Below are 20182 nucleotides of genomic sequence, written 5' to 3'. Positions count from 1 at the left end.
TCTCAAAGCTTATGTGAATGTTTAACTTATTGATACCGGTGAATTTGAACCAATATCAGTCGCAGAAATTATTTTCTCAGACTTAGAACCAGATTTAGAGTGTACAATGACTGTTGAATTCTCTAAACAATCTTTACTCGTTATCCATGAATCATATTTACTTCAGATAACCGCATATGATGGGGAAGGTTCAAATTATGTTACGAATAAGTCTGAGTTCAATTTTTTCTCTCTGGGTACTAATCATCATTACTGCAGGATTATCTTTTCAGGAAAACTGATTAGTTGGGTTGATCCCCAACTTTTCAGACTCTATATATATCATTTGCAGCGTACTTTGGGGTACCAACCTCACCTCACCTTACTTGAGACTACGTGGTACTGGCAAGCAGGGAAACAAATACCTTTTGTTTCGTGGGAGTCAACCCATCAGATTTATTCCCTACACTCTATCTTTTATTTTTATCGCATTTTAAAATTTTCCACCTTAATTTCTACGTTGGATGACTCAATTATATTGAGGACAATGTAATGTTTAACTGTGGGGGAGTGACATCTTTATTAGGGTCAAAAAGGAAAAAAAATAAAAAAAAATGATCAGCTGTGCAGCGGGTCTTAAAATTTTTTTTATCATTATGATTTTTAGGGTTATGACCAGCTGTGTAGCGGGTCTTTTGTATGGTATTCTCTATGACCAGCTGTGTAACGGGTCTTGGTATGTTATTTCAAATTTTCATTGCAGTATAACAAAAGAATGTATTTTTATTGCAGTAGGTAGAAGAATGTGGGCATCCAACTCAAAATAAATTGGCAATGAGTTTGGAGTGTCATTTCAAGTTATATTCAGGATAATATAAGGTGTATAATTTAGACAATAAGACGTGTACATGAGCATAACATCCATTGAGTATGTGTTCAATCATTTTTCACTATAACTGTTTCTATTATAGAGTTACTTAATTTCAAAAATCCCATGTGACTGAAAAAAATTACTGAGTTTGTAAGCAACCCTCTTTTTTCCATAGAATTAAGAAATCTAAAAGATCGGAACAAGAACCATTATGAGTTTGTCATTTAATACGTAATGTTACTGAGCAGAGTGAGCATATAATGATAGGCTAAAGGCATTTTTCAAATTAGCAATGGAGCTTAGTTATCAGGAGTGCATTTCCAGTTATTAAAGATGAACTACAGACCTCAAATTTCTATGACACAACAGAAATATTAGAGGTTCTTTTTTCAACATTTCTTCTTCTTTCTAAACTTTTCATACACAATTTCCTTTTTGATCTGTCTGATCTCATTTCTACAAAAAATTTATGTTACAGGCTATAATTCATTATTCACTCACAACTCTATTCATGCTGGTATCCCTAAGTCGGTTTGAAAGAACAGCCAGTGGGTTCCTTCCATGATAACATTTTGACTGACCTATGCTTATAAGTTGCTTGCATGTATAATCGTGCCTTGGTTCTGAATGTTTAGGTTAATCCGTGACTTTTGTCTGAATATTTGTTACTTATGTTTTTTTTCTTGTTTAAAAGTATGTCATACGTAGTGCATCTCTTTGCAGTATGTAATATCTATGTACAATGCAGTATTAGCTTGTATATGTACAATGCACGATAATGTTGTATGAAACCACTAAAGAGTACAATATAACCTAGATTGTTCTACTTTTATGCAACGAGAGCTGCTATTGTTCCTCCCTACTCATTACGAAACAAGGCAGGCCTAGAAAGAATAGAAGAAAGAGCTATAATGAGACCCTACCTGAGAAGAAACCCAGATTTATCTTAGACCTTGGAGATGTATGGCAAGGTTCTGCTCTAAGCACATGATATATATATAGTCGGAGAAAGTAATTAGAAAGTGGTATGATTTTCTGTTTGCCCAGTTAAACCAATTTTTTTCCTGCCTTTTAAGGGCCTTTTGGTCTTTTGAAACTCCTATCTAACTGTAACAAGATGGAAAATACTGTAATGTGGGTCATATTTGAAAGTTTCTAAAAAACCAGGACCTTATTATAATCTACATTTGTGAAAGGGACACATTGGCAAAAATCCCAAGTAGATAAAGTTAGAAAGTGACTATTCACTCTACCTAGAACATAAAAACATGTAGTCATAGATAGGAGAGATCAAAAACAAAAGGTACACTGTAGAGAAAAAACAGCAGAGAAAAATTAATGGCCACCATCTCATTTACGTTGTTTATCATCTTTTTAGTTGTCTGTTTATCCATAGAAATTATAATTGCATCATCAGACAGTAGTGTACTAAAATTCAACAGAGATGACTTCCCAGCTGACTTTGTATTTGGTGCTGGAACTTCAGCTTATCAGGTTCACCCTCGTTTCCAATATTTCCATCTCTCTCTTTTTGTCTCAGTGATTCTAAGGTTTTTATGAATGTTGTTGTTTAGGTAGAAGGGGCAGCAGCAGAGGATGGAAGATCACCCTGTTTATGGGATACTTACACTCACGAGGGTCAGTTTTTTAAAATTATATTGGCCTGAATTAGAATCTGTCAGTTAACAACAAAATAATTAATTTATTTTCATGTGGCCCTATATGCTTTTAATGAGTATATGTACTACATGCAGGTAAGACAGCTGACCACAGTACAGGAGATGTAGCCTCTGATGAGTATCACAAATACAAGGTAAAGCTTTGTCCTTCTCTGCGGGGGTCATGACCAGAATGATCTTCAAAATTAAAATAACTTAATCAAAATCATTTTATATTTTGTAATCTGATGATGCAGGAAGATGTGAAGCTAATGAGCGAATTAGGTCTTGAAGCTTATAGGTTCTCCATTTCTTGGTCAAGACTTATCCCAAGTAAATATACATTCCGTAGCTAGAGATTGATTAAATTCATATCTTTTTTTTTTATTTAATTGTAGTGGCTAAATTTTTTCAACCTTTGTAGGTGGAAGAGGGGCCGTTAATTCAAAGGGCGTTGAGTATTACAATAATCTCATTGATGAGCTTATCAGTCAAGGTACGATAACTGAAATTCACATAATACATATGTAATTAGACCTAGTTGAAGATGATGGTCATAGCAATACACTAATTTGTTCGATTTCGTTACGAATAGGAATTCAGCCTCATGCTACTCTCTACCATTTGGATCTCCCTCAAATTCTTGAAGATGAATATGCAGGGTGGTTAAGCCCAAAAATTATGTAACTAATTTCTTCCTTGAGCACCTATCTGCTTGCTTAATTTTAAGGTATAACGATTACCTTCTAAACTTTTTGATACTATCTTTATGCAGCGAGGATTTCACAGCCTATGCAGATGTTTGTTTTAGAGAATTTGGTGATAGAGTTTCATATTGGACTACCATTAATGAAGCAAATATAATGAGTATTGCATCTTACGACAGCGGTATATGGCCGCCACAGCGCTGTTCGTACCCTGGTGGTGTCTTAAACTGTACGGCGGGAAACTCCTCCGTTGAACCATACATTGCAATGCATAATATCTTACTAACACATGCATCAGCTGCAGCAATCTACAAAGAGAAGTACCAAGTACGTACACATGATAAATTCTTAACTAACTTCGACGAGGATATTCATTTACAGAACGTTGAATTTGAGTCCGTGTGACATGCAGGGCAAACAAGAGGGTACCATTGGGATGAACGTGTATTGTTTCTGGTGTACTGCTCTCACGAATTCTAGTTCTGATATTATAGCAGCTCAAAGAGCCAATGACTTCTATATAGGATGGTAAGACAATTGTCATCATCTCAGTAATTGTAAATTTAAATGCAATTTTACCGTCGTCAATTACATCTCAATTGTGCCTATTCGAATAGGGTAATGAATCCTCTTGTTTATGGAGATTATCCTGTGATAATGAGAGAAAAAGCTGGTTCTCGACTCCCATTTTTCACGAAACAAGAATCCGACCTCGTAAAGAAATCGTGGGATTTCATCGGGTTAAACCATTATTTCACGGTTTATGTAAAAGATGACTCGAGCAGTTGGGAAACAAGTCCTCGAGATTATAACGGTGATATGGGGGTTCAAATTGCAGGTATATATATAGTCACGTCATTTAAAATTAACGGGTCATATTTTTGCATGAAATTAACATGGCTTAATGTACAGGTACCAAAGACGATACACCAACTAGTCAATTCGTTCCTGGTTCCTTGCCATCCAATCCTTCAGGTTTACTGAGTTTGCTAAACTACTTGAAGGACTCTTATGGAAACCCTCCTGTCTACGTTCAAGAAAATGGTTTTGGAGCGCCACATAACGAGTCTCTCAATGACACTGCAAGGATCAACTACGTAAGCGGGTTCATCGAAAGCATATTAAAGGCAATCAGGTACAAATTAACTTATCATCTGTGGTCAATGGTCATCAACTAAGGTACCTGATTCAGAAGAAGTAATATAAGTATAATTCTTGTTACAGGAACGGAGCAAATGCAAAAGGGTACTTTGTGTGGTCATTCCTAGACGTTTTTGAGGTGTTATCCGGGTATCAATCACGATACGGACTTGTTCACGTTGATTTCGATGACAAAGAGTTGAAGAGAACACCAAAATCATCAGCTCTCTGGTACTCTAATTTTCTCAAGACGGGGAAGAATAACACACAGGATATACACATAATGAAGAAGAATGAGAAGATGTGGAATTCTGAATGATGATATTTCGCTTAGCAGCAAACCACTGATATTTACTTCATGATAAAGAAAATCTGAAGTTACACTTTTACAGTCTATTTTAAAGCATCCCAATTGTTTCTTGTATATTTCCTCCAAAAAGAAAATAATTCTGTAAGGGAGAACAAAAGTGAATGATAGGTCACAATTCCTGTAAAATGATAGTAGATGGTTTCAGAAAGTAAAGGGCAGAACTTTTATTATCATAAAGAAATTACAAAAACTGAACTGAATCTCTCATATTTCAAATTTGAACGGCGGCACACATTTATTGTAACACTCTGGGTAAGATCATTAGGTTATTCCTTCTGATCTGTAGTAAGATTATTGAAATTACAAACACATAACTGCATAGCAGTAAACGTCTAAGGTCGGCGAGGGAACTTGGCGAAATTTGGGGGTCGCTGCTGCATATAAGCTGTCTTTCCCTCATTCCCTTCCTCAGTACCGTAAAAGAGTAATGTGGCATCTCCAGCTAGTTCCTGCAATAGAACATTTGAAGAAAAAAAATGAAGCAAACTTTTTGAGTTTCATGGGTTGTGGCAGAATCACAAGAAATTACCTGAAGACCGGCATGACCATCATCCACTGCATTGAGAGCAGATTTGGTCACACGAATTGCTGTTGGGCTGTTTCTCATTATTTCCCGGCACCATTTGACTGTTTCTTGTTCCAACTTTTCTAGCTGTTTAACAAACAGGAAAGAAAACTAGTTAAAGATATTGAAAACAATACAGTAGCACCATTGAGTAGTTGATTGTAAACTCACAGGTACTACGACGTTCACTAGTCCCATCTTCTCTGCTTCAGAAGCATTGTAAAATCGAGCTAGAAACCACATTTCACGTGCTTTTTTCGGCCCGACCTGGTAAACCACCACCAGAAAAAAATAACATGTTAAGACTATGATTTCCCCCACTGTGCCAGAGAATTCAGTTTCAACACTTAAGACTATGATTTCCCCCACTGTGCCAGAGAATTCAGTTTCAACACTTACCAAACGAGACATGATGGAACTTCCATAACCTGCGTCGAAACTTCCAACCTGCACAAATCCACCGTAAGGTCACAAAAATAACTTTAGTGTGCAATTTGTGGATATGCATTAAGAATTAACATTCCAAAGAATGCTCACAAGACAAGCATAATATGAGTACCTTTGGACCTGTCTGGCCAAAAACGGCATTGTCAGCAGCTATAGTTAAATCACAAACCATATGCAATACATGTCCTCCGCCAACCGCATAACCTGCAACCTGGCAATGAGGCGGATAATAGCATACAGTTATACTTTCAAATCCAAACTACAAATTAAAAAGACTTATACATGGAAGGAAAAAAAGGATAGTTTACCATTGCAATTACAGGTTTGGGGAGGCGTCGTATCTGTACCTGTATAACAAGGACAAAAACCGAAGATAAGAAAAATGAATCTAGAAGGTGCTTTTGAAGACGAACAGTCTGTACATACCTGAAGATCCAAAACATTCAGGCGACCAAAATCGTCGTAATCGGCATATCCGTCTTTACCTCTTAATGCCTGATCTCCACCACTACAAAATGCTTGGGTACCCTGCACAATAGATCCCATAGCATTCAATAATCCACTATTCTAAGTTCTCAACAATGCACTTCTGCCGGTACCGTAAAACAGTAATTACATTGTAGTACTGCGAACAGAATAAATTTAGAATTGAAAGATATCTAAACAATGCGGTACGCACCTTCCCGGTAAAGATAATAACTCCAATAGTAGAATCATCTCTGGCATCGTTAAATGCACGGATTAGCTCCTTCACCGTCTGCGGTCGGAAAGCATTCCTCCTCTCCGGTCGATTTATCGTAATCTTCAACAATCAGTCGGAAGCAAAATTAATATCTTAAATTCAGTATAAACTATTTTCAAATTTTCAAATAAATTCAGAATTAAGAATATTTTTTTACCTTTGCAATCCCTTCCCCAACAGATTTTTCATAAATTATGTCAGTAAATTGAATTCCTAAATCATCACAAGTAGTTCTCCACACAACATCATGAGTAGGAACTTCTCCATGAACTCTATGATAACTATCATTCATTGAAGTACTATTCATTTTAATCGATGACGACGACGACGCTGAATTCGAACCGTTCGTGGAAGGAATAATGTGATTAGCTACAGACCCAATCCTCCTTTCTACATTTTTCATATCTTTTTCTGAAATTTTAGCCATTATGGGTAAAACGCTTGGAGTTTTTTCGGTTAAGGGGATTAGGCTCAAGTAAGTGAAATTCTGAGGTTTTGTAGGCTACTTGTCTCTGGTATATGGGATTAGTCTATGTATATATATATATATATATGAGTCGAGAACCTGGAAACGACAGAATTCTGATGGGGTGGAACTTGGAAATGCGTGTTTCAGGATGGAATCCATTTCCCTGCTAGTACTTAGCTGAAGTGTGAAAATGAACGGCTATAATAACCGTTATCCATTTTGGAAGTATGTATGTATGGAACATGCATTTCTTTGTTTAAGGTTGAAAATGAAGCATGCCCCTATATTATTTTAAGGGATACTAGATTTATGCCCGCACCGGGCATGTGTTATTTGGCACGGAGGATGCAAACACAATCAGAAAATTTTGCAGTAAATTTTTTGATTACCTTCATAAAAAGTTCATCAAGGTTAATTGCAGCTCTACAATTTTAAGAGAGAAAAAAAAAAAAAAAAAAGTATACAAACACACATATCACTATTTCTTGAAGAAAACAGAGTTCACAACATTCTTTAGTTGCACACACTTTATACTTGAAAAAAAGTTTACCATAAGAACTTCACCGGAAGACCCGACCGGCAGTGATGCAGGCCGATCACCAAAATTTAATCTTCAAGCTTCTGAGGAGCACAAAACTGTTTATTCATTTATTTGTGCTTTGACCGGTAGAAGTTGTCATTATTATCACGAACTAATCCTAGTAACCTGTAGGCTGCAAGTCATTTTTGTCTGACTATTTGATGGAGCAAGAGCTGTGCTTGAACTGTGAGGCATAACAAGAGGCTTCTGAACTTGGGTTCGTCTACCACCTAAAACAGCACTACCCTTCTTCAGCGCAAGTTGTGGTGAAGAGGGAGCAATTTTATCTTCAGGAACAACATCACTTGGATTTTGATCGAACTCTTCGCCCGGCATATAAACGATATTAACCACGCTAGCATCAGTACTGGTCTTGCTATTTCTTCTGCTCAAACTATTATCCAGATGATGATTACATCCACTATCACTCATATGATGACTACATCCTGCCTTGATCCGTTTGATACCTCGCACAACAGGATTGTCCATCACACAATTCAAAAACTTGTGATAAAACATAGAGACTGCTATGGTTATGGCCTCTCTCCATTATCTACTAACCTAGATAGAGATGTTCACAGCAAAGACTACAAGAGATGACATGTTTCAAGCTTTGTAAGAAAGAATGGGATTCTTTTCTTTTTGGGACCCCATTTTGGTTCTTTACTTGAGGAGATAACAAGGAATTCAAAAATCACATTCTTGTCTTTTTAACACTTAAAAAGTGACCAAAACTTTACTTTTGTTGTAAAATAGAGGTTCCAGAAAATCACATGAATACGTTTTCTAGATTGATACCAAATTACTAATTGTTTCAAGGTATTCTTTCACCTTTCTTGGTCAAGTGGACATATTCCTCTTAGCATGGGCATACAAATACAAATGCCTTGCGCCACCAAGCATCGAACAGCAGCGGACAGTTGCTATGTCTAAGTTACTCTGGCTTGCATAACATTCAAAACAGGAAAAAACACGCCACTAGATTTCTCAATGAAACAATGGATATCTCATCTGCACATAATTATTTCAGTATAGTAGTGGTTAAATTTCAAAATGCTAGTTCTGAGAATGACTTCACTGACAAATACGTACTACAGTACTTGTATAAAAGATGTATATTATGAAACAGAACATTTATATAGTATGAAATAACCAAGTATACACATCCTTTGCCAAAAAAATAAATAAAGTACAATCAAATGTCTCTGAGAACATTTTATTGTTAGTAGTTGTACACAGTGGTATATTAACACATCACCGAGGACTTGGAAAAGAAATACAAGATTAAATAAACAACGAAACATGAAAAGTATAACCTTAACATGCTTTGCCCTTTATGACGGCACTAATTTGGTGATCCCACATTGGCTGGATATAGAAGCAAAGTTTATTTATACACTAATGTACAAACAGGGAGGAGACCCAGAATACTAAAGGTCAACACAAAGGTAAGATAAAACGTAACCAGCCCTTCGTCGTGTCCTTTGACTGACCTTCCACCTTTCAACCAGAAGCTTCTTTAAGTTGACACAAGTTGAAACCACGGTGGCAACTCCAACTGAAGTCACTAATGGACAATAAACCATGTGGCAGGTCTCAAGTAGGGTACAGTTCTTTACAAGATGTGCTAAACCAAAGTCGGTTATTTGCCGACAGTGAGATAGTATTACATCCTTTATTAACGGGCAACCTTCCCCTATCTCCGCCAATGCCAGATCCCCCAAATGCTGCCCCAGAAAAAAAGAAAGGATCACTCATCTTTAAGGGGTTGTGAGAATTGGCTAAACCAAAGAGCTTTCCCAAATCTATTATGCCTATCAGTCTTCAGAAAGAAAAATAGAATATTGCAAAAGGAAATCAGAAAATCCGACACCAGGATCTATTGCCTGACTATGCCAGTAATATCTGATATACCTATTGACTTCATAAAAAAAGGGGTCGCGGACGTTTTCTATGATTTAGCATAATCTTTCATTTCGAACACTAACAGATAAATACATAATCTAATAATAGTGAAGCTTGAGTTAAAAAGATCATACCTGAAGAACGCTTACGTCTAAGTGAACAAGCTTAGGGCATCCCCTCGCAATGGCTACAAGTCCATCATCACCAATTTGATGGCACCCACTAACATTCAACTGCTCTAGTAGAGGACAGCCCTGACCAATAGCAATAAGGGCATCATCTCCAACCCTAACAATCCAAGCATAAAGTTTTATAAGATTCAAGTCCAAGAATGTTAAAACCATAAACCGAACAAATGCTAAATCTTATTCATAACAGGTACGTTTCTGTTCTTTCAGAGATGAGAAAAGGCAGCTTTCACAACAACAACCAAGTCTTTAGTGCCAAACAAGCGGGGGTAGGCTATAAATGGAACCCATATCGAAGTCACAAAACCCAGAAACATAGGAAAAAAGTAATAAAAAACAATAACACTAATGCTACCGATAATGCTAGTAAATCCAGATATTTTTTGCAACAGAAGCATCAATCATATCATCAGCAATTGCCATACTAACCGTGACCCCAATAAGACAAATCAAACCCATAAACGCTGGCATAAATTGAGCATAAACCAAACCCGTAAAAGGCAGCTTTCACAGTTCCACTAAATTCACGTAAGTAAAAGGAAAATAAAATAAAATATGTATACGCACCTATCACAAAATCGAAGGCTCAAATCTGTTAGATAGTGACAGTTCTCACCAACAGCTATGATTCCCCTGTCTCCAATCTATTAAAGGGAAATGAAATCTAATAAGTACCTAATGGGATAACCACAGAAAACTCTTAACATGTAATTTAAACTGTATTAGCCGTTATGCGTCATCAAGAAACATCATTATGATGATTAAAATTTTTGTTTTTCATTTATTTGCTTTTTTGTAATTTTGTAATTTTATTGTTGAAAAAAATGGGGAACATGAACTACCTCATAACATCGACGAATATGAAGCTTCTGCAACTTCTTACAACCCCGAGCTACATGGCATATGGCATCATCTCCTATATTTGAACAATCCACCAAGTGAAGAGCTTGTAACAATTTACAGCCTCTGCCAATTTCAAGAAGAGCATCATTGCCTATTCTCTGGCAGTAGAGTAACGCCAGTTCAGAAAGCTGCCTGCATCGTTCGAACATAAATTTACGTATTAGGTCAATAAGATAACTATTATTAAAGAATGAGTTTTCTGACAATCAAAGACACGGTAGCATGTCAGAAGAGTGCACAAGCAAGATGAAACCTTAAGTTCTCTACAGAAAATCCGAGCAACAACTATTATCAAGATTAAGATAGTAATTACTAATTCATTTCTAAAAGAACATTTTCATAAATATTTAAAACACTGGGGGAGAGAAGGAGAGAGAGAACGCACGGGCAAGATTTTCCAATATACTCCAATCCGAGTGTTCCAATATTGTGGCATCCATTAACTTCAAGATGTGTCAGCCCTGAACAACCAGACCCAATTGCTTGGAGGCTCATGTCGGTTAAGAAATAACAATCACTTATCATAAGATTTTTGAGCTTCTTGCAACCCTGCCCAATGCAAAGGAGACTCCTACAGATGTAAACACAAATAACATTTGAAACAAAAGGAAGTCAACATCATGTACAGAAAAGTGACTTGATTCAAATAAGAAAATAGGCCAGTGGCAAGACTACCAATAAAAATAATAACAACATGCAGAACAATTGGTCGAGGAAATAACACAATGCAAATATGGAAGATGTGGACATCGAGGCACTTCATGATCAACCAACATTTTTGGACAGCAAAACATAAGGTTATCATATGTTTCTCATTGGCCATGGATGAACATGGATTATCTGATAGATACCCTAGCAAAATATATTGAACAAATACGCACTTGTCAGTAAACCTCTGAAAACTGTTTAAAGCCAGCAACTCCAATGACACGCAGTAGGCACCAACAGCTAGTAAAGCATCATCTGTGACATTTACACAATGCAACTTCAGAACTTTCAAAGATGGGCATCCTTTAGCTATGGAAAGCACCCCTTGGTTCTTGATCACATCAGAATCCAGTGACAATGTCTGAAGAGAGGTGCAATACAATCCAATAGCTTCTAATGAAGTATCAGTTATTCTTGCACAAGTTGCTATTCCAAGAGTTTTTAGCGATTTTCCACAGCCAGGAGCTAATTCAACTAAACCTGCATCGGTCAAGCCTTCACAAAAACGCAAGTTTAAATCTTCAAGTTGCTTACACCACTGACCCACAGCTGCTATACCTTGATCTCCAACATAACAACCCTACATGCAAAATAAGTTACTAACATTTCATATTACTAAACATTTCTGCAAACTGCTGAAGATAAGCATTCTACTGATCAACTCAGATAGTTCCACCAACACCTTTTAAGGAAAAATCCCGAAGAGCTTAAATTAGCATATACTACCTCCGTTCCTAAAAAAGAGGTACTCACTTTTTTCATTTTAGCCTAAAAATAGGCCAAATTGAAAAAGCGAAAGTAATTCTTTTTTAGAAACGGAGGGAGTATTTGATACAACATATACCTTGCTTCTTTTTCTGATTCAGATATTCAAACCTGACGAGAAGCATTTCTTGTGTCCGCAGTAAAAAACAGAAAGAAAGGGAATACTCGTCTAAGTTATAGGGGAAAGAGTAGGGTAAATTTGGATAACACATGTAGTTAAAAATAAATTCAGACGAACTCATATTCCAGATGATAGCATTTTCGGTCATAAGCATTAAATTATTGCTTATGAAACAAAACCTAAAAATGTATTGCCTCCTAAGAAAGAAAAAGTAAGACAAAGTACCTCCCCAACAAAGCCTAATTAGATGCTGGGGTCACAGCAGAGTTTGGTTAGGAGCTGATGTAAACCATATCGTTCCTTAATCAACACTTGGTTGCTAATAGCTCTCGGGATTGTAAATGTAATGGAGGTCATGGCTCTCGTTTTATACTTGTGGGAAATAAAGCAAGCTGCAATTACACAAGTGAAGCAAAATTACCTGTAAATCCAAGGATTTCAGATTCCGACATTTCTCAGCCAGAGATGTTAGTCCTTCATTTCTCACGTTAGAGCACCAGATTAAGCTCAACTTTTCTAATCTAACAATCTGAGCAAGAGAAGTCAAACCAGCATCTGATAAGGTAAATGGTTCTACATCAAGTTCTTCAGACCCACTATTCTCAGCCCCAATAACACCAGCTTTTGAAGATGAGCTAGCCGCTTTTCTACCACGACCTTTTCCTTTCTGCGTGACAATCATTTGAATTACATCAGCATCTACTCAGAATTTGAAGCATGATTTGAAAACAGATTTTAAATCTCCATTTACATCCCATAGTAAAAATATATATGAAGGTCTTGTCGAAGTATAATAGCATTGTTCAATTAAGAGATAATATCAAAGTATAAAATGGGTGGTCAAATCATCTAAGATAAATTAACAGTTTATCAACACCTGTATGTTTCTCCACAAGGAAAGTGATTCCTGTATGCCAAAGATAATCCCCTAAGGGCATCAACAGTTCCGGCAAAAGACATACTTTGTGGAAGTTTTAGCATCAGAAATGGAAATAGTTTATTTAAAGATATAAAAAGCAGATGCCGTGATGTATTAGGTGATCAAAAATGGAAATAGCTACTTACAACTCAGAGGCTTTCTAGTTGGACAACAAACTGTTGATCTAAATCCCTTTGAGATCGGGTACGCAAGCGAGCCAGTCTAAATAGAGCCTCCCACAGCCACTTTACTCAAACACCTTCTAAAGCCGAATTTAATGGCAGTCTCAACCTTAAATTAAAAGCCTCTGATCCATCTCATGTCCGATACTGAAGTACGCATACTTCAAAACCCAACTTCAACTCTTATACTCACACTACAAGCAACCTAAATCCAGAATGCTATTCCAAATGGAAACATCCATTTACAACTAGAGAATTTCAGAAACTAGGAATGTATGCTATTTGGACAACAAACTCTCAGCCTAAAGCTCTTCAAGATCGGGTATGAAAAGTAAACTAGGTCTACATATAGCCTCCCACGGACTCTTGTTTGAACACTCCCACAGTCTAAATTAATGTCTCTCATCGTCTCAGGACGGCTATAACCTACTACAGTCCAATTACAAGTGAACTGATATATCAGGAATTCTAAAGAACTATTCACCCATTTGTTGATTCTCCAAGTAACAAAAAATTTACTCAATTCCAAAACATTATCATACTATCATACAGAACCAAAAAAAAAAAAACTGAGTAAAACCCTATATTGATCCAAATAAGATAATGCCCTAATCTGAAAAAAAAAATAAAAAAAAATCCAAAACTTTAAAACAAGAATTACAAAGTTAAGCAACTTACAATAGGTTTACTCCGGGAATACGAATGCCCCCTATACGAGTACGTAGAATGATTAGGAGGTATTGAAACCGGTAATCTCTCATCAATAAAAACATTTCTAACATTAACAAATTTCTCAACTAATAATTTAATCAAAACATCTGGTGGATTACCAGAAGAACCAGCAATTCTAAGTGTACGCCTACTAACCCTTTCTAATTTCATCCATCTTTTACAAACTAAGGAACAGGAATCACAATCAGATTTTGATCCTTCGATATGACTGAATATCTCTAAGAGTAACTCTTCTGGTAATACTGTATTTATCAAATCTTGACCTCTCATTGTTCCACGATGATGATGATTTGGAAACCCTAATCTTTAATTTAGGAAAATTTGGGGAATTTCGAGTAGGGAAATGAAAGCCCTAAGTTTTGTTGAAGGAAATGAAAGGGATGGATTTTAGAATTTAGATCTTACGGATATATGACGCCCAGTGTAATTGAAACCCGACTCCCGGTTTATTTACTTGTAAAGATGACACGTTTTGAATAGATACTTGGGTGTGTTAGGAATTAGGAGTAGGGTTGTTTTGAGCTAAAAATCGGATTCTGAACTACTCTGGCACGTTTTAGCGAACAAGGTATGCTTTAGGCTGGCAGAGGACTTTTTTGGTGAATGCATCGTAAATCCGGGTCTAGAAGCTTTGAACCCTTTGGATCTGTGGCGGGTCCTCGACTGAACGCAACTAACCAGTGAGAAAGATATAGAAAGTCTAATCCAATCGTTTATTTGATGATCCACCGTTTTAGAAGCCGTTTGAGCGGAAAATCATCTCATAAAGTCGTGTTGGATAGCATTTGTCTTTTATAAATAGAATTAATCAACCAGAAGATAGAGCATGATTTCTCTTGAGGCTCAAATTTAAAGCGTTAAAAGAATTTAGTCATAGTACATTTTCGCATGGAATGTTTTCCGCACTTACAAAAAGAAAGATGAAGAATTATGGATCTTTTAAGATTTTAAAGAAAACTGGTGATAATGCTTGTGTGATTGAGCTTCCTTCCAACTGGAACATATCCAACATTTCCCATGTGCATGAATTGTATATTTTACATGGAGACAATGATCTTTTGTTTTGTGTTGCAACTCGAGGGCGAGTTATTTTCAAGAAGGAGGGGCTGATGTAGAACATTACAAACGATAAGTCATAGTCTTTTTAGTCTTTCTCTTTTGCTTATATTGTCTGTTATTTCCTTGGTTAGAAGTCTTGTTATTTCTTTTTCTTAGTTTTTCTATGTTTATCGAAATAAATTGATTTTCAATCCCAGAAAATCAAGTTGCAGAAAGTCACACCAAGATCAAAACAAAAAGAAAAAGTCTTTGATCTTCAAAATAACAACCTTTAAACAACTTGATTCAATTATTGACCTATCACGTGGAACGGAGTTTGTTAACAACGAAAAATCAATAGATTTATCATATGGATCTAAAATCACTTAAAATCTGTAATAATCAAATCTTCAAAGTTCTTAAGCGGCAATGCAAAGAAGACATTAAAAGAACATATAATCAGATTACTATCCTCTATCAATGAGTTAGTTTCTCACACAAACGGTTAGGCAGTGTACCAAGGGATGAGTTGGTAAGAATACAAAAATCGTTATTCACAGGGTTTTGACCAAGGTTTGTTTGGGAAACATGAAACCGTAATTTCAAAATTCTCAAAAAGTATTGTTTCCAATTTTAATTTCGAAAAAAAAGAATATTCTTATATTCTTTAGATATTATAAACACACAATGTTGTCATAAAATCTTAGAACATATTTCCAACTCATATATGAGAAATCCTACTAGTATGACAACTAAAATTAGCTAATATATGATGTATACTTGCCAAATATAATCAACTAGTTATATGCAATCTTCTGGGAAAGGAAATCATATATATTTTCAATATAATAAAAGCAAAGGAAATAATTCTCAAAAATATTTATTGGATCTTAGCCTTGAGTATCAAAGGATTAAATATGAACAATAAGATATTCTGAGTTAATTACTTGTTCAATATTTCCTGACATAAAACTTTCCATTGAGACTTTCCCAACTTTCGAAATCTTAAAGATATATAATTGAGATATGGATTTCGAAAATCACAAGTCTGCGATCAATCCTGGGATTCATCATGAATCTTATTTGACATAGAAATAAAATTCTAGTCAAGACAAACTTTACCTATGTCAAAGAAAATAATTTCTCTAACACGTTTTCAAAGTCCCAGATCCATTACTTAATATATTAATCTAGTTTCCTGAAAGTTCAACACTAATCCAAGATAAGGGTCGTATTAGTGCTATGTCGAAACACCGAAAGTATAGTACACTATACTACGTATTAATACAAACCAATCTATGCTCCTCATTTGACATTTAGATCATATAAATGATAAAGTCATCTAAAGTCATTATGAAAAACTTCGCATGTTATATTTTTAATGAATAAAGACTTGAAAGAACAAAAATAGAAATGAAACAAGTCAAGTCTGTAGTTACCAACCTCAAGCGGGAAGATAATATCTTCGTTGTCTTCAACGCATCTTTATATCTTCTTGAGTAACTAAATAAGGCTCACTATTTCTATCGTTTCTAGTCTAACCTAACAAAGTTAACTTTGGTTCACCTATCAAGCAACTCGAGATTTGCAACTAAATTTGACAACTAAACTTGACATTCCAACGCTTGGTGGGTTTAACCGAGAAGTACTTTAACAAGTTTGATAAAAAACTAGATAATCTTACCAATCTTATAAAGAAATATCTAAAGGTTGAAGATGAGGAAAAATAACCAATTCCAAAAAAAAGAGGGTAAGCCTTATTTCTTTCATGATACTGATATTCCATATGAGATACTACAACAATTGAGAAGAATAAACAGCATGAAAACTTTCTCAATAATTCTAGGAAGAAGATCTCAATTCTTCAGTTTGATAACCCTTGAAGATGAGCAGGAAAAAAACATACAGTGAAGATAAACGTCTCAAATCATATAGCAAAGTCCTTATGGAACTCTTCCATAGTATAAATTAAAACTTCAAAGAAAGTTTCAAAATTGAAGATTTGTTGGATTGTTCTACGAAGTTGAACCATTCTTTAAATTTATGGAAGTTCCGGAGCATTCCAAGGTGAAGCTTGTTGCTTACAAACTCAAAGAAGGTGTTGTTTCTTGGTGGGAGAAGATATGTGAAGATCGTTTCCAATATGATAAACCTATTATATATACTTGGAAAAGAATAATAAAAATTCTTAAGGGATAAATATGTACCAAGAGATTACAAATAACAGTTGTTTGTAAAATTACAAGCTTGTCAATAATGAGCAAGATCCATCGGTATATGATCTTATATCAAAAACTAGCAAATTTAAGGTTTATGATCAACAATCCTTGAATGGCCTTTTATCAGAATAGAAGGACCTTACAATAGACAAGGATTTTTAAATTAACTTAAATATAAGGTTTATATTTCTTGTACAATCAGTAGTTTAGATGAAAGATCCATAAACCTGTTTATCTACAAGAACTCTTGGATGATCTCAAAAATCAATGTCCAACATCAACCTAGTATGTAACAAAACAGTACAAGAACCCAATTCCAACAAGAACAAGTCTTGTAATTTATATTTCAAGATACGAATTAACAAGAACAAGTCTTATAGGTCATATACAATTTTAGTTAAAAATTGTCTTGGTTTGTTTATCGAAACAATTGCTTTTACTTTAATTATATCAAATACAAATATAATGTGGAAGTAAAAAGTAAAGCAAGAAAAAAAGAATTTTGTTAACGAAGAAAAATGCACCCGCAGAAAAGACCCCGAGACCTCCTTCAGCTTTGAACACCAAACTTGTTAGAGCATTGCTCGGTTGAACCAGAAATTTTGTTATCTCAAGATTGTTATCAATGTTATGTGGTCAAAACTATATCTTGATTTATAGTCTAGTAAGTCAAGTTTCGGATAGGTTAGAAATGTAGTTGAGTATCAGAGATCACCCTTGATATTGAAGATCGATGAAGATATTTTTGGAGAACTTCTATATCAGGTATGTGAAGCTGAACCATTCTATTTTACTCACTATACCATCATTCTATCTATTGAGACTATGTCATATAACTTATAGTAGATTAACAAAGAACATGATTCATGTCAAGCTTGTCTTCTGAAAAATCTCGAAATATGATTTAGCGATTAACTGGATGTTCAAAGGTCCTTAACAATATTAGTTCTATGAATTAATTTGTGGATCGATTGAAAATTTCCCATGCAAATGAATATCACTTGAGAATGTTCCAATCATCAAAAGAGAGAAATATGAACTTACTGAATTTCTACTCATGGTAGGTTGGCAAACTCAGTTTGCAAACCATATATATCTGAGATTCAGAAAAGGTTGTCAAATCAGTTCGCAAACCACGAGTTCAGTTGGCTAACCGTGGAGAACTGAATTTTATGTTGGATTAATTGGCTAGAAGTTGGCGAACCCAGTTCATGAACGACAGTCAACTGAGTTCCGGAGTCTAGTAGGGTTGGCGAACCCGGTTCACGAACCGTAGAAACCTAACTCGTGAACAATCCCTAAGGTTGTAGAACCATTGTACCAACTGTCCCGATAATGTTTAGTAAATGCTCAAGACTTATTATTTTGATATGCTTAGCATTGCTTTGCTGGAACTCTCTTAAACACTTTTAAAACTTCATTAATTTATTAAAACACTAATGTATTTGAATCTTGATTAATTTATTAGGTGTTTAAATGAACATCAAGTAGCTTTCAGTTCTTTGGCTAACTTTCCAAATCGAACAGTCATTATACACGGTTCAGTAACCAAACCTGTGTGTATAATCTTTTATCGTATTTTGAAGACCTATTTTGTTTGATTTATTCTCAAGTTATCTTAGCTTGAATTCCAAGCTAACCCTGGTTTTTGAAAAATATATACAAATAGAGCATCTCTGTCAACTGGGAAAATTAATCCCTGACACTTTGTGTCCTAGTTGATTATAGAGTCGCCTATATTGACCTTTTAGGTCTACGATTAAAAATACTCCGCTTGGGGACAGGTCCGACTATCTTTACCTTGATTGTTCGTGAATCCTGGTCTTGTTTTTTCTGTTATCGAGGCTCTCGTAATCTCTTTCAGGCAAGATAAATAGTAATCACAAAGTTTCTCTTCGTCTCAGACTTTGTGATTCCTCAAGATAGATATCTAAAGACTGATCTTAGTTGATCTTTCGACGATTATTCTTGAGAGGTGGTTAAGAATCTAGGTTGCTCTTCGGGAGTCGTAAGTTCCGAATTTGTGAGGTTTGCTAGCTTGCTATTGAAAACATATTTCCACACCTTGATCTTTGATCTAAACGAAAATAAAATAGGCTTATCTATTAGAGTCAGATCAGTATCAAAAGTCTTCACTTCGGATAAAACAACTCTTAGGCTGTAAAGGACGTCAGCTAAGGGAATCAAGTTCGTAGAACCTTGCGAGGTTCAAGAGACGTAAGAAGCGTGATTGTAACTGAATCTCTTGGAGGGTGGATTCGGTCTCAACTACATTCCAGTCCGAAGTCTGATAGTAGGCTAATGTATGTAACGACTTAATACAATGTAGTGTTCAATCTGGACGAGGTCCCGAGGTTTTTCTGCTGTTGCAGTTTTTTCGTTTACAAAATTTCTGGTGTCTTGTATTTTTACTTTTACGCATTATATTGTTTATCATTATAATTGGATTTACACAGGTTTATACGTATTCAATCTACGTAGATAAGTACCCTTAATTGTGATCGACTAGTTTCTTGTAGAATTCACATCTTGAATGATAGATAACAAGTTTAAAAACTTGGCAGAATTCTGATTGAATTATTTGGATACGACTAAATTGATCTTGGATATTGATTTTTGAGATCGTCCAAGTACCCTGCTTAATCAGGTTCACGAACCTTGTGTCTATATACATACTGATTGAGTAGAGGTTAAGATATTAAATTTATACATATTTTCAAGGATCATTATGTTGGTCTAATTGTAATTGTGCTAAGTTTTGTTTATACAAGTTGTTGAACAAAAAAGTTGGGTCATTTGGTATCCCTGCGTTTTCAACACTGTATTAAGCCTCTACAGATACTAGCCTATTTTTAAACTTCGGACTGTGGAATGTAGTTGAGACCGAATTAACTCCAAGCAATTCAACAACAGTTGTGTTCCTTACGTCTCTTGAACCTTGCAAGGCTATACGCGATTGATTCCCTTAGCTGAC

The 20182-nt window shown here is 35.5% G+C and overlaps 3 protein-coding genes across 3 annotated transcripts; 1 reads left to right on the top strand and 2 right to left on the bottom strand.

The window, feature by feature from the left end:
* Positions 1-2125: 2125 nt before the first annotated feature.
* Positions 2126-4898, top strand: LOC113357303 (cyanidin 3-O-glucoside 7-O-glucosyltransferase (acyl-glucose)-like). The gene is made up of 11 exons (XM_026600671.1): positions 2126-2344; positions 2425-2488; positions 2605-2663; positions 2766-2841; positions 2933-3004; positions 3104-3191; positions 3284-3542; positions 3628-3743; positions 3833-4053; positions 4128-4350; positions 4440-4898. Exons 1-11 carry the CDS (start codon positions 2189-2191, stop codon positions 4672-4674), a joined length of 1569 nt encoding a protein of 522 aa, XP_026456456.1. The 5' UTR covers positions 2126-2188; the 3' UTR covers positions 4675-4898.
* Positions 4870-7115, bottom strand: LOC113357305 (1,4-dihydroxy-2-naphthoyl-CoA synthase, peroxisomal-like). The gene is made up of 9 exons (XM_026600672.1): positions 6637-7115; positions 6417-6539; positions 6164-6265; positions 6046-6084; positions 5850-5948; positions 5690-5737; positions 5462-5557; positions 5255-5377; positions 4870-5174 (listed from the first exon to the last, which is right to left on the bottom strand). The coding sequence occupies exons 1-9, from the start codon at positions 6904-6906 to the stop codon at positions 5058-5060; spliced, it is 1017 nt and encodes a 338-aa protein (XP_026456457.1). The 5' UTR covers positions 6907-7115; the 3' UTR covers positions 4870-5057.
* Positions 7116-8653: 1538 nt separating this feature from the next.
* Positions 8654-14343, bottom strand: LOC113357302 (F-box/LRR-repeat protein 4-like). The gene is made up of 8 exons (XM_026600670.1): positions 13898-14343; positions 12540-12785; positions 11406-11812; positions 10910-11095; positions 10464-10656; positions 10189-10265; positions 9568-9721; positions 8654-9255 (listed from the first exon to the last, which is right to left on the bottom strand). Exons 1-8 carry the CDS (start codon positions 14219-14221, stop codon positions 8959-8961), a joined length of 1884 nt encoding a protein of 627 aa, XP_026456455.1. The 5' UTR covers positions 14222-14343; the 3' UTR covers positions 8654-8958.
* Positions 14344-20182: the final 5839 nt, after the last annotated feature.

Source organism: Papaver somniferum, chromosome 3 (genome assembly GCF_003573695.1).
Source record: "Papaver somniferum cultivar HN1 chromosome 3, ASM357369v1, whole genome shotgun sequence".
NCBI lineage: Eukaryota > Viridiplantae > Streptophyta > Magnoliopsida > Ranunculales > Papaveraceae > Papaver > Papaver somniferum.
Note: the sequence above shows the minus strand (reverse complement) of the source record. Positions and strands in the feature narration are given on the sequence as shown.

Bases quoted from the DNA above. Each gene is read 5' to 3' on its own strand.
- LOC113357303 (XM_026600671.1), top strand. From the start codon at position 2,189: ATGGCCACCATCTCATTTACGTTGTTTATCATCTTTTTAGTTGTCTGT. The intron at 3,192-3,283 runs GTAACTAATTTC...ATCTTTATGCAG, and splicing joins TGGTTAAGCCCAAAAATTAT to CGAGGATTTCACAGCCTATG. The intron at 4,351-4,439 runs GTACAAATTAAC...TTCTTGTTACAG, and splicing joins AGCATATTAAAGGCAATCAG to GAACGGAGCAAATGCAAAAG.
- LOC113357305 (XM_026600672.1), bottom strand. From the start codon at position 6,906: ATGGCTAAAATTTCAGAAAAAGATATGAAAAATGTAGAAAGGAGGATT. The intron at 6,540-6,636 runs GTAAAAAAATAT...TGATTGTTGAAG, and splicing joins TTGGGGAAGGGATTGCAAAG to ATTACGATAAATCGACCGGA. The intron at 6,266-6,416 runs GTGCGTACCGCA...TCTATTGTGCAG, and splicing joins TTATTATCTTTACCGGGAAG to GGTACCCAAGCATTTTGTAG.
- LOC113357302 (XM_026600670.1), bottom strand. From the start codon at position 14,221: ATGAGAGGTCAAGATTTGATAAATACAGTATTACCAGAAGAGTTACTC. The intron at 12,786-13,897 runs GTAAGTTGCTTA...ATTGTCACGCAG, and splicing joins ATTCCCGGAGTAAACCTATT to AAAGGAAAAGGTCGTGGTAG. The intron at 10,266-10,463 runs GTAGTTCATGTT...TCCCTTTAATAG, and splicing joins ATATTCGTCGATGTTATGAG to ATTGGAGACAGGGGAATCAT.